At 42.0% G+C, this 14,187-nt stretch overlaps 1 protein-coding gene across 9 annotated transcripts; it reads left to right on the forward strand.

The window, feature by feature from the left end:
- The first annotated feature begins 410 nt into the window (after nt 1–410).
- On the forward strand, nt 411–13,987 carry LOC121548728 (RNA polymerase II-associated protein 3). 9 transcript variants are annotated; one of them, XM_041860280.2, is made up of 18 exons: nt 2,085–2,108; nt 2,583–2,738; nt 2,836–2,979; nt 3,143–3,262; nt 3,651–3,778; nt 3,876–3,997; nt 4,141–4,211; nt 4,296–4,430; nt 4,625–4,752; nt 4,832–4,953; nt 5,136–5,206; nt 5,313–5,405; nt 5,513–5,748; nt 5,898–6,093; nt 6,468–6,565; nt 6,653–6,753; nt 6,860–6,946; nt 13,072–13,987. In XM_041860280.2, exons 1-17 carry the CDS (start codon nt 2,106–2,108, stop codon nt 6,943–6,945), a joined length of 2,010 nt encoding a protein of 669 aa, XP_041716214.2. In that variant the 5' UTR covers nt 2,085–2,105; the 3' UTR covers nt 6,946; nt 13,072–13,987. The 9 variants fall into 9 exon arrangements, with proteins under 9 accessions (XP_041716223.2, XP_041716245.2, XP_041716218.2 ...); XM_041860289.2 differs by lacking the exons at nt 2,085–2,108; nt 13,072–13,987 and adding an exon at nt 411–601 and having other exon boundaries at nt 6,860–7,436; XM_041860311.2 differs by lacking the exons at nt 2,085–2,108; nt 13,072–13,987 and adding an exon at nt 592–614 and having other exon boundaries at nt 6,860–7,436.
- Nucleotides 13,988–14,187: the final 200 nt, after the last annotated feature.

The raw sequence follows: 14,187 nt of genomic DNA on the forward strand, positions 1-14,187 counted from the left end.
CATGGCACGCTTTGTGTAAGAGCTATTGAAGATTGAAATACAAAATTATATTATAAAATATATATATAGAAAAAAAGGTGTGGATTTTTCTCCATCCACCCCTGATTCAGAATGTACCATTTTCATAGTCATGGCATGCTTGGATCAATAGCTATTGACAAGAGAAAACAGAATATCCAACATAAAACTAATTTTACCTAGTTAACCAAATGTTAAAGATTCAATAAATTAATGTCTGCAACAACATTGTTGCTAGCTAGTTAACAGAAAATACATGAGCTTTTTCTAATATAATTACAAACAAGGTTTATTGAAAAACATTACTCCATGCATTGGCAAGTGACTGACTGCGTGCACGTTCGGTATAGAAGAAAACGCAAAGGCTGCTGGGACATGCTGTCATGGCCAAACGGTGGATGGTGGCTGGAACAGCGCTCTTGTTTGAAATGGAAAAGCGTCGCGGTAGCTATTGATAAAGAACAACATCAAGACGAAGCAGTTGCTTTACAAGTGGGATGCACTGTTGAGCTCTACATCCCGAGGGGTTCGTGCTGATTGTACGGAGATTGTGGCAGCCGGTTAAATGGCGTCCCTTGAGAAGGCAAGAACTAGATGTATGTCAGGAGAAGTGCAGTATTATCATAAGGAGACATACCTGGAATACGGAGGAGGAATGGAGGGGAAAAGAGAGGCAGAGGAGGTCTGAGAGAGAGGGAGGAAGAGGGTGAGCTTGAGTCGGTTAAAAATGGGGGAGGAAAGGGAGATGTTTGTTAAAGAATGGTAGGAAGTGTAAGCAGAGTGAGCTGAGAAATGGAAGTGAATGAAGGCGAAGTATCGGAGGTGGTAGGTGTGGTGAAGTTCTCGGAGCCTGGGGCTTTCACCGAGGGTCAGGATGAAGATGAGTCTGTGACAGTAGAAGTGAAGTTTTGGGGAAAAAGTGGACCCTTGCTTTTTAGCTGATCCATTTGTGGTTTCAGGGTGGGTGAAAACAGATTTGGTGCTGTGGATTCGGTGAGAGTAACCAGAAGTGGTCTTTTGATAATTGTTTGTTTCTGCTGGTCAGAATGGGGGCAAGAAATGTGAATTGTTTTGCTCTCAAGAAAAGGGTGCCATTGAAAGGAGTGATTACTAGTGTAGCAGTAAATGTGAAAGTTGACCAACTGAAGGAGAAGATTCCCGGTGTTTGTGATGATCGTCGTTTGGTGCGACGCAGACAGGGTGGCGGTAGTGGTGAAACAGAACAGTCGATGTCTGTTCTTTTGAGTTTGGATGTTGAGTCTTTGCCCAACAGAGTGATATTAGGATATATAAATTATCCTGTACAAGCATTTGTGCCGAATACATTACATTGTTACAGGTGTCAAGCTTATGGGCATGTGGCAGCAGTGTGTAGGAGGGAGGTTCCTAGGTGTGAGAAGTGTGCAGAAGGGCATGAGTCAAAGGAATGTGTAACATTGGGGAATGTAGTGTTAATTGTAGGGGTGCTCATGGGGCTGGGGATCAGAAATGTCCGGTGCGAGAGAGGCAGGTTGAGGTTTCCAGGGTTAGAGTAGTGCAGAAGGTGACGTATGCTGAGGCAGTGAAGAAAGTAGAGGAAGATGGGTGAGGGATACTGAGAGGAGTGGTGTGAGTAGTAGATCTGTACCAATACAGAGGGATAAGCCAACAAGTGATATGTTTAAGTAAGATTTGGTTTTTAACATTTATAGCAATGGTTATCAACTGTACTGATGGAATGCAAGTCGCAGAAAATTGAGGTTGTGGTGGCAGCTGCAGGGAGGTATTTGAGTGTGTGAGACTTGACATCAGAAGAGTTAGTGTGTTAAGTGGTGGTGTCCTGTCCTTTGAGGCTGTTGGCCTGAAGTAGGACTAAATATATTTCAATAGAGAAATAGAGTAGGGTGGTGTTTATTTGTTGTTGTTATTTTGTGAGTGTTAGATGGTAGGGTATTTTTTATTTATTTATTTTTCAAGCAAAGTATAAGGGAGTTATACTCCAGTCTAGTAGGTGGCGGTAAATAACATTTATTGGATGCCGAACGCCGTTTAACCCCATCGAAGAAGAAATGCTGTCATGGCGCCGAACACAAACAGAGAACGACAGTATGGTGATAGTTTGTAGCTAATATAAAATGCTAATAAGCCTCGTTTAAACGGATAAGTTATAATCATTTTGGGACGCAAGGGACAGGTACTCAAATATTATAATATTCACTGTCCCTGTAAAAAAAATAAAAAATAATCTGCTCTTATTGGCAGGTCGAAGCTCGTTGAAAGCGTTGCGTTAGCTTAGCTTGCTACCAGCTATAAATTGCTGCTTTTGCGAGACAGCCGTGACTAGCTAACTAGCTAAGTTCTCAATTGTAGCTAGCTACTTGGTGTTATAGTAGCTAGTCAACAGTAGCGTACTAGCCACACAGTTTTTGAGTAACGTCAATAAAGAACTGACTGTTAGCTAACTAAGTTAGTGTTTTTATTGAATATCTGTCTCCGTTGACTAGCTAGCTAGCTGACTAACATCTTAAATTAAAGTGATCCTATCTCCTGTTTTGTCAACCTAGTATATTCGATGTATTTGACAGGTAGGCATGTCTGAAAACAAATCCATTGAACTCCAACTGCAAATGCGACAAAATGCAGAGGACCTGCATAACTTCATGAAAGATCTTGACAGCTGGGAAACCGACATAAAGAAGAAGGATGAGCAACTAAGAACTGGGAGCATTGGCGAGTCTCAAGTATGTTACACTTGAAAATGTGTATATTTTATGTTTAGCTATACAGTTGAGATTGTGCTATGTTAGAAACATCCTGACCTATGTATTCCTGCCTTAGAAAATCCTCCCACCAGTGCGAAACAAGGACTTCAAAAAGAAGAAGGAGAAGAAGAAGGCATCAGACAACAATGCAAAGACTGAACCAAAACAAGCACCCAGGATAAAGTCTTATGACTATCAGTCATGGGACAAATTTGATGTGGTAATGGATTAGGTGGATCTTGCCTGTTTCTCGTTTGATTTCAATAGTGAGTTTTAAACTAAGTCTGGTTTTAAACTGAATGGCAGCAGTGCACCCTGTTAAACAGTATGTACTGCTTGCTGTTACACTAAAACATTTTGGGATGTTTTTTGTCTTCTGGTAGGACAAGGTTTTGGAGTCCATGGATAAAGAGGACAGCGCTGCTGAGTCCAATGACTCTGAATCTGAGGATTCTGGGGTTCCTGCTACTGACCAAGACAAAGCTCTTGCTGAGAAGGAGAAAGTACGTCTTCACACTTATAGTATTGCAGTCAGACTCAGAAACAGCAAACCTAACACAGACATACAGAAATATTAATTATCACGTAAATGTTGTCATTTAAAATATTACTCATTATTATGATGACACAATGACCACCATTGAAGGTGAATTCAAGGAACATACTTGCAAACTGGGCATTTGTTTGTAGTATGCTGTGATTTAGATGTCTGTAGGACTAGAAAGTTGCCTCTGAAATCCTAGACAATTACCCATACAATATACCAATATCGGGTCCTTGTCAATAATACTCAGTCAGTAGTCACCTGTACTCCGTAGATGTTACTACTTTACTGTATGTATGGATTGCAAAGTCTTATATTTGCTGTACTGAATTTCAGTTGTTTTTCAGGGTAATCAGCTGTTTAAAGAAGGGAAGTATGATGATGCCATTGAGTGTTACACCAGAGGCATGGGCGCAGACCCTTATAACCCCATTCTGCCTACAAACCGAGCTACCTGCTTTTTAAGACTCAAAAAGTAAGCAACAATCAGTCCATTTCTTGAATATTCATGATATGTCATATTTTAAATGACAACATTAATGTGAGAATTCATATTTCTGTATGTCTGTCAGGTTTGCTGTTGCCGAGTCTGACTGCAACTTGTCCATCGCTCTGGACAGTAACTACTTCAAAGCATTTGCACGAAGAGGAGCGGCTCGATTCGCCCTCCAAAATTATGAATCTGCCCTAGAAGGTGAGGAGTAATGGTAACACAACAAAACATGTTTTCAAATGGGTAGAATGCCGGCAGAGGATGTATAGTTTTTATATGGCGTATTATCTTATAATAATAGGTCACTTAAAAACAATTTCTGCTTTCTTCCTCTACATAACTAGATTATGTAATGGTTCTCAAGCTAGATCCTGGGAACCTGGAGGCACAGAATGAAGTGATGAAATGTAAAGAGGTGAGACATTATCTGGTGCTGGATCTATTACTGTACCTCTGTATCCCCCTCCCTGATCCCCTCTAACCTCTCCTCTATCTGTAGGTCATTGCTAAACTGGGTGGGAAGGCAGAAAGCCCAGAGGCTGCAGTGGTGGTGCCACCTGTTGTGGACGTCAAGCAACAGCAGCTCATGGAGGAACAGCATAGAAGACAAGAGGCGGTGGTGCAGAAAGACAGGGTAGAGCCACCTGCTACACTTATCTTTTGATGTTAGTGTAGGCCCACTACATATTTGGTACCAGTTACCCAGCGACTCTGAGACACTGCAGCTCTGAAGACATACCACAGTTGTACTACAGCATGTTATTTGCCTGTTTTTAAGTGCATTGTTTTCTAAATGGTTACCACCGCACTAAACCTTGACTCTTTCAGGGGAACGCATACTTCAAAGAGGGGAAGTATGAGACAGCAGTAGAGTACTACACCAAGGGCATGGAAGCGGACAGCACCAACGTCCTCCTGCCTGCCAACCGGGCCATGGCTTACTTAAAGCTGCAGAGGTACGCAGGATAAGTGAGTATTGGATAAGTGTAAATTCTGTCAAAACTGTGCATTGATTAAGCTTGATTCTCTCCTCAGATATGTAGAGGCTGAGGAGGACTGCAGTAAAGCCATAGCCCTGGATGGCACCTACTCAAAGGCCTTTGCCCGCAGAGGGACAGCCAGGGCTGCTCTGGGACTGCTCAAACAAGCTAAAGAAGGTACAGTAGACAGGCATCCAAGATAGGCTATATCTTATTAGTAGATCACATGACATTAGCAACCATTTTGTATAGGCTAGGCAGGTTTCTATGTAACTACCTTGAGCAGGTTAGTCTTTTAGTGTGAATGGTAGCAGTAGTCATGGAACTGTTTGTCATGGTTATTTATTTATTTATTGTAGATTTTGAAGAGGTCCTGAAGCAGGAACCGGGAAACAAGCAGGCATTTCATGAGATGAAGAAGATCGCCATTGTACGTATGTGGTTCCATGCTCACTAAGGCTTTTAGTGTTAATGTTCTTACACCTGTTGTCTTTGTTGACAAATCATTGACATAGCATCTCTCTGCTCCTGTGTAGGACATGGGCACCAGTGGTCTGCTGGCAACAGAGGAGCACGCACAGCGGAGAACAGTACAGCCAATTAACAAACCACCTCACCTGCAGTCAACCGTGAGTCACTCAGATAAAACAGGAAAAATATTCTCGCTAGGCTGTTTCTGAACTTGGCTTGAGAGATTCACACAACAATGTTCCTATTGGATTTCCTTGTATCTCAGAAGCCGTTGAGGAGAGTGGACATTGAGGAGGTTGGTGGAAAGATCCTGGTCCAGGAGGAGCCCTCGGCTGTGTTGACCTCAACCACAGCCCCCCGTGTTAGGCCCCAGAAGACCACCTCCATCGCAGACACTGTGAGAGAGGGTCAGGGTGAGGCCTCACCTCCCTCTACCTCCCCCAGCGCTAAGATCCTGAAGATTGAAGAGATATCAAACGTCTCCTCACATTCCCCTGTCAAGTAAGAGATACTGTTTTATTGCTTAATCCCAAACCGATTGGCTCGAGGATTTTGTTGATACATGTTTTTAGTTAGTTTATAATACAACTTTTGTCAACAGTTAGGCTTTTGTCAATAGCACCACTGATGAGGTTGTTTCCTTATTTCAGAGGGCTTGAGGGGGATACTGTGAGAGCACAGACACAGAAGCACAGGGAGGCAACCGTCAGTGAACCAACAGAACCGCCTGCTACACCCTCCTCCTCGACAGAGGTCGTACCTCCTGCCCCCGCCAACAGCTTCCAGCTAGAGGCAGACCTCAGGAAGATTGGAAATGGCCCTGAAGTCATCTACAAGTATTTGAAGGTGGGTGTGGAATTAAAACGTGACGAAAAACACATTACACATTACACTCACAAATGATATATTATGTGCAAATAGTTAAAGTACAAAAGGGAAAATAAACATTAAATATGGATTGTATTACTGTCCTTTTTTTATTTAACCTTTTATTTATAGCCTATACAAAATGGTTGCTAATGACATGTGACTTACTAATAAGATATAGCCTATCTTCTTGTGATCATCTTTTCTTCAGAGAGACCTGGTCTCTTGTTTGGGATTGTATTTGTACAAAAGCAAATCACCATACAACTAGATTAGTCTTTTCTACTGAGAAAAACATGTAGATGCCACCAAGGACTGATGTTTATTTGTTGTGTGTCTGTGTTCTGTTTTAGCAAATCGAACCTCAGGCGTACGCCAAGATCTTCCAGAGCTCTCTTGAACCAGACATGCTCAATCAGATTCTAAGGACGTTACAAAGCTTCTACATCAAGTAAGTACTGTACAAATACTGTGCTATTATGAATGTTATGGTTCATACAAGAAATGTGACTGAGTTATCACATTGTCCTTCTATGAGGAACGAAGAGCCACCTGTCATACTGGAGATCCTCAGGAGTCTGGCCGGTGTGAGGCGATTCGACATGGCTGTCATGTTCATGTCCAGCCCTGAGAAGAAAGGTACCGATTGGTTGTTGATCTGGCACAGTTTCGGATACATTATTTAACCCAAATGCAAAATTATTATACGGCATGGGTAACTGCTAACTTTTGTTTGTTTTTCTAGTTCTACAAGAACTGTTTGACTTTCTTCTTCAAGCTGGACTTGAGGACACTTCAGTTGGAGCCCTGCGAAAGAAGTATGGAGTGTGACGTGAGTGCAGAACCCTACAAATTGACATCACGGAGAGCAAAATAGCTTTTTCCCTAAGCAAGCAGTCGATTTTAAGTAGTGTTTTTCAATGCTCTTACATGTTACTAATCCAAACAGTGCTGTATGTACGCAACAATGAATCAGTTAATTTTGGCTGCCATATTGGAAGGTCTGTAACATTTGACGTTATACTATAGTTTTTTTTCTATGGCTCAAAGCATGTATAAGTTTCATCCTTGTATGAGAAAACAGTACTTACTATGCATGGCCAAAAACAGAATGTTCTATCTGACTGCGGCCCAACACACCCATATGGATAATAGTTCAAATATGCATCTGCCAGTCTCAGAAAGCCAGGAGAACTGAAATATGAATAAAGGCACCTTTTTAGTTATTTTCAATTCTTCTGTCCAAGACTGTACATCTCATGTTCAATACATAAATTGCAGAGAATGAGTGTGAATACCTAAATAAATTGGCTTAATCTTTATTGATGATTACTGAAAGTGCAGATACGGAGAAGATCATTTTCAGCAAATAGCATTTTTACATGTTGACACCAAAACCAATATTTTACAGAGATATAAACATGGACTAAGAGGTTGGCAAGAAAATACACAATGTGTGGAAAACAAACCAATTACTGAAAGTCTGTCAAACTGCATTAAAGCACACATTTTCCAGACAGCGGTACAGGAAAAAGTATTTAGTCAGCCACCAATTGTGCAAGTTCTCCCACTTAAAAAGATGAGAGAGGCCTGTAATTTTCATCATAGGTACATGTCAACTATGACAGACAAAATGAGAAAAAAAATCCAGAAAATCACATTGTAGGATTTTTAATGAATTTATTTGCAAATTTATGGTGGAAAATAAGTATTTGGTCAATAACAAAAGTTTCTCAATACTTTGTTATATACCCTTTGTTGGCAATGACACAGGTCAAACGTTTTCTGTAAGTCTTCACAAGGTTTTCACACACTGTTGCTGGTATTTTGGCCCATTCCTCCATGCAGATCTCCTCTAGAGCAGTGATGTTTTGGGGCTGTCGCTGGGCAACACAGACTTTCAACTCCCTCCAAAGATTTTCTATGGGGTTGAGATCTGGAGACTGGCTAGGCCACTCCAGGACCTTGAAATGCTTCTTACGAAGCCACTCCTTCGTTGCCCGGGCGGTGTGTTTGGGATCATTGTCATGCTGAAAGACCCAGCCACGTTTCATCTTCAATGCCCTTGCTGATGGAAGGAGGTTTTCACTCAAAATCTCACGATACATGGCCCCATTCATTCTTTCCTTTACACGGATCAGTCGTCCTGGTCCCTTTGCAGAAAAACAGCCCCAAAGCATGATGTTTCCACCCCCATGCTTCACAGTAGGTATGGTGTTCTTTGGATGCAACTCAACTCGTCGTGTTTGGAGGAAAAAGAATGCTGAGTTTTTACCAAAACAGCATTTGGTTTCATCTGACCATATGACATTCTCCCAATCCTCATCTGGATCATCCAAATGCACTCTAGCAAACTTCAGACGGGCCTGGACATGTACTGGCTTAAGCAGGGGGACACGTCTGGCACTGCAGGATTTGAGTCCCTGGCGGCGTAGTGTGTTACTGATGGTAGGCTTTGTTACTTTGGTCCCAGCTCTCTGCAGGTCATTCACTAGGTCCCCCCGTGTGGTTCTGGGATTTTTGCTCACCGTTCTTGTGATCATTTTGACCCCACGGGGTGAGATCTTGCATGGAGCCCCAGATCGAGGGAGATTATCAGTGGTCTTGTATGTCTTCCATTTCCTAATAATTGCTCCCACAGTTGATTTCTTCAAACCAAGCTGCTTATCTATTGCAGATTCAGTCTTCCCGCCCTGGTGCAGGTCTACAATTTTGTTTCTGGTGTCCTTTGACAGCTCTTTGGTCTTGGCGATAGTGGAGTTTGGAGTGTGACTGTTTGAGGTTGTGGACAGGTGTCTTTTATACTGATAACAAGTTCAAACAGGTGCCATTAATACAGGTAACGAGTGGAGGACAGAGGAGCCTCTTAAAGGAGAAGTTACAGGTCTGTGAGAGCCAGAAATCTTGCTTGTTTGTAGGTGACCAAATACTTATTTTCCACCATAATTTGCAAATAAATTCATTAAAAATCCTACAATGTGACTTTCTGGATTTCTTTTTCTCAATTTGTCTGTCATAGTTGACGTGTACCTATGATGAAAATTACAGGCCTCTCATCTTTTTAAGTGGGAGAACTTGCACAATTGGTGGCTGACTAAATACTTTTTCCCCCCCACTGTATGTATGTATATATATATATATATCACACACACACAGTACCAGTCAAACGTTTGGACTCATTCAAGGGTTTTTCTTTATTTTTACTATTTTTTACATTGTAGAATAATAGTGAAGATCTCAAAACTATGAAATAACACATGGAATCATGTTGTAACCAAAAAAGTGTTAAAATATATTTGAGATTCTTCAAATAGCCACCCTTTGCCTTGATTACAGCTTTGCACACTTGGCATTCTCTCAACCAGCTTCATGAGGTAGTCACCTGGAATGCATTTCAATTAACAGGTGTGCCTTCTTAAAAGTTAATTTGTGGAACTTATTTCCTTAATGCGTTTGAGCCAATCACTTGTGTTGTGACAAGGTACGGGGGGTATACAGATGATACCGCTATTTGGTAAAATACCAAGTGCATATTATGGCAAGAACAGCTAAAATAAGCAAAGAGAAACGACAGTCCATCATTACTTTAAGACATGAAGGTCAGTCAATATGGAATATTTCAAGAACATTTTAAAGTTTCTTCAAGTGCAGTTGCAAAAACCATTACATTTTACATTTTAGTCATTTAGCAGACGCTCTTATCCAGAGCGACTTACAGTTAGTGAATACATATATATTTTTTTATACTGGCCCCCCGTGGGAATCGAACCCACAACCCTGGCGTTGCAAACGCCATGCTCTATCAACTGAGCTACATCCCTGCCGGCCATTCCCTCCCCTACCCTCGACGACGCTGGGCCAATTGTGCGCCGCCCATGAGTCTCCCGGTCGCGGCCGGCTGCGACAGAGCCTGGATTCGAACCAGGATCTCTAGTGGCACAGTTAGCACTGCGATGCAGTGCCTTAGACCACTGCGCCACTCAGGAGTACTATGAAGCGCTATGATGAAGCGCTATGATGAAACTGGCTCTCATTAGGGCCGCCACAGGAATGGAATTCCCAGAGTTACCTCTGCTGCAGAGGATAAGTTCATTAGAGTTACCAGCCTCAAATTGCAGCCCAAATAAATGCTTCACAGAGTTGAAGTCACAGACACATCTCAACATCAACTGTTCAGAGGGGACTGTGTGAATCTGGCCTTCATGGTCGAATTGCTGCAAAGAAACCACTACTAAAGGACACCAATAAGAAGAAGAGCTGCTTGGGCCAAGAAACATGAGCAATGGACATTAGACAGGTGGAAATTTGTCCTTTGGTCTGGAGTCCAAATTTGAGATTTTGTTCCAACCGCCATGTCTTTGTGAGACGCGGTGTGGGTGAACGGATGATCTCTGCATGTGTAGTTCCCACCGCAAAGCATGGATGAAGAGGTGTTATGGTGTTGGGGTGCTTTGCTGGTGACACTGTCTGTAATTTATTTAGAATTCAAGGCACACTTAACCAGCATGGCTACCACAGCATTCTGCAGCGACACGCCATCCCATCTGGTTTGCGCTTAGTGGGACTATCATTTGTTTTTCAACAGTACAATGACCCAACACACCTCCAGGCTGTGTAAGGGCTATTTTACCAAGAAGGAGAGTGATGGAGTGCTGCATCAGATGACCTGGCCTCCACAATCACCCGACCTCAACCCAATTGAGATGGTTTGGGATGAGTCGGACGGCAGAGTGAAGGAAAAGCAGCCAACAAGTGCTCAGCATATGTGGGAACTCCTTCAAGACTGTTGGAAAAGCATTCCAGGTGAAGCTGGTTGAGAGAATGCCAAGAGTGTGCAAAGCTGTCATCAAGGCAAAGGGTGGCTATTTGCAGAATCTCATTATAAAATAGATTTAGATTTGTTTAACACTTTTTTTGGTTACTACATGATTCCATATGTTATTTCATAGTTTTGATGTCTTTACTATTATTCTACAATTTATTTTTATTATTTATTTTTTTGTCATTTAGCAGACGCTCTTATCCAGAGCGACTTACAGGAGCAATTAGGGTTAAGTGCCTTGCTCAAGGGCACATCGACAGATTTTTCACCTAGTCGGCTCGGGGATTAGAACCAGTGACCTTTCCGTTACTGGCACAACGCTCTTAACCACTAAGCTACCTGCCGCCCCAATGTAGAAAATAGTAAAAAAAGAAAAACCCTTGAATGAGTAGGTGTGTCCAAACTTTTGACTAGTAAAGTGTGTGTGTGTGCAGGTAGCCTAGCGGTTAAGAGCATTGGGCCAGTAACCGAAAGGTCGCTGGTTCGAATCCCCGAGCCGACTTGGTGAAAAATCTGTTGATGTGCCCTTTGGTCAAGGCTCTTAACCCTAATTGCTCCAGTAAATTGCTTTGGATAAGAGAGTCTGCTAAATGACTCAAATGTAAATATAACTGGATCTTTTTTATGATCTTTCTTGAAAAACTGGTATATGGTTAGCAAAAATGGCTGTTTAAATGTAATTTATTTCTGCATACTCACAATTTACATTCAGTTTGTACCCGACCCCTTTGATGGGCGCTCCCCCCTGAGAAACTATGCATTGGTACAGCCCATCATCAGACTGGAGCAGAGGACTGAAAGACAGAGTGATGTTGTTGGGAGAGAGACTGACCCTGCCGGACACAGCTACAGGGAGGCCATTTTTTAACCACAAAATGGAGGCTGGATTCTGAGAGCCCACACACTGCAGTGAGAAGGGCTGGTGTGCCAAGGGCTTGTCCTGGGACACCGGCTGTACAGAGATAGGTTCTGGAAGACAGGGGAGTGGAAAAGAGGTGAAGAGGACAGAAAGAACAAGCAACATTTTATTTTCAGAGAGATACAAAGTTAAATACTTTGAGTTGACTTTTACAAAATGGTGGGCTTTCACCTTCAAACATCTGATTCTAAATATTTACTTGTGTGAAATTATTTGTCACAAACTCTGACTTACCAATGACGGTCAGGATCTTGGTGCTAACAGCAGTGACCCCTGAGGCAACATTCTTGGCCTCACACGTCAGTGCCTCATTGTGCCTGTACTCATCAACAGTAACTACCAGTTTACTGGCAACCATGGGCTTATCGCCCTTATGGAAGACGGGCAACTGGATATTGTCGCCATTGAAGATCTTTCCATTGAATGTCCAGATAAAGTTACAGGAGGGGGTGCAGTCAACAAAGCACACAAAGTTGTAAGTGTCTCCTACTCTCACTGAGCTGTCACCCATGATCAAAATGGCCCCCGGTCCGCCTGGGATGAGGTGGAAGTAAACACATGACTATGTTTAATTGATTGTAAACTCTTAGAACCTTCTAGAATATATGACTAACATAATATAGTAAAAATAATACTATATGCCACTTAGCAGATGTTTTTATCCAAAGCGACTTCAATGGACCACTCAAGTTTTAAAAAATTACAAATTCCACTCACGGGCCACATAAGGTGTAACAGGTTGAGATGTAGAGGAGTGAGACGGTGTCCTGAGCCTCGCAGATCAGTTCCTCTGCAAACTCCCAGGAGGCAGGTGTGACTTAGATGGTTTGGCCGTATTTGGTGGTCACTGTGCTTTGTCCTTCAGAACTAATCGTCCAGGTGTAAGAGCAGGACGGGTAGCAATCAGCAGAACAGGAAAAGTTGGACGTCACTCCACTGGACAGTGCATCAGGACCTGTGATTTTTATATTGGACGGTCCAGCTAGAAAATATATAATTGTCATGGGTTGAATTAGGTTGGAACAGAGCTCCATAAACTCTGGATGTGCAGTACAGAGGCACAAAAGCATTACATCTTTTGGCATAGTATGATTTCTAAATATTAATTTAGATTGATAAAAATTTATTTAAACTGATTATAAGTAGCCTAAATGTCACGTTGTCTGTTTTGCTGACTGTCACTGACTTCCCGGTGGTGGGGTTTATCGCCAAACAGATCAGGACCTGTGGAGGAACCTGCTCCTTCAGCTGGAGGTTGAGCTCTGGGCCCTGGGTGGTGAGCCCTCCTCTGGTCCAGGTGAAGGTGCAGGCTTGGAAGCAATTGGCTGAGTACTGGAAGCCATAGGGAACCTCCACCGTCACTGTGTTCACCCCACTGATCTCCACAGAGGACGGCCCATCTGACAGAATGGAAAACAAGCCACTGAGTCATACACATAATGTGAAAAAATGAGGATGAAGTGGATTTTTTAAATATTTTTTCTTGTTCACTATAATGTTAGCATTTGGATAAACAATGGGTGATTAATGCATTTCGTTATTTGGCATACATTTATACCTCAGAAAAGTGGCTGACAATCTTATCAGGAACCAATTCAAAAACAAAATGATTATGTTACTAGTGTTTGGACCTTTATGTGGGTTATCAGCTTCACGTCATTGTGTTCTGGTTAGGGTGTGTGTGCTAGTTTCTTGTGTTCGCAGGCGTTTACTGCGGCTGAGCCTTTTGATACTGCCAAGTGACATGTCTCTGAGCTAGGGAGCATTCACATGGTTTGCTTCTTGTCCATTCAGACGGGTGAAGGTTACAGACATGTTTTAATCTGTTTATCCTATTATGTAGAATAGCTCTTATGTAGATAGAGGTTGTTGGTATAATAATAATATTAAAGGATACTTATTATTTTTCCATTTAAAATGCATTGATTCACTTTGACCTAGATCATCACCAATGTAAGTATAATTCAAGATGATAAGAGGGTTATAAATTACATGAAAAAACTTGAAAAGATAGAAAGGGTGTGTGTAGGTGATACCATTGCCTCTCTGGAACATTGATTGTTCTTATGTACCATAAAAGAAACTCCTGATTTATAATCAGTGATAATCAAAAACGGACTAATCGCACTCCATGATCAAGTGTGTTTTAATATTTACTCATGTTGATTACATTCAAGATCAAAATGTAGATGCAGAGTAGATGTACAGTGGGGGAAAAAAGTATTTAGTCAGCCACCAATTGTGCAAGTTCTCCCACTTAAAAAGATGAGAGAGGCCTGTAATTTTCATCATAGGTACACGTCAACTATGACCGACAAAATGAGAATTCTTT

The sequence above is a fragment of the Coregonus clupeaformis genome, unplaced genomic scaffold (assembly GCF_020615455.1).
Source record: "Coregonus clupeaformis isolate EN_2021a unplaced genomic scaffold, ASM2061545v1 scaf1021, whole genome shotgun sequence".
Classification (NCBI taxonomy): Eukaryota; Metazoa; Chordata; class Actinopteri; order Salmoniformes; family Salmonidae; genus Coregonus; species Coregonus clupeaformis.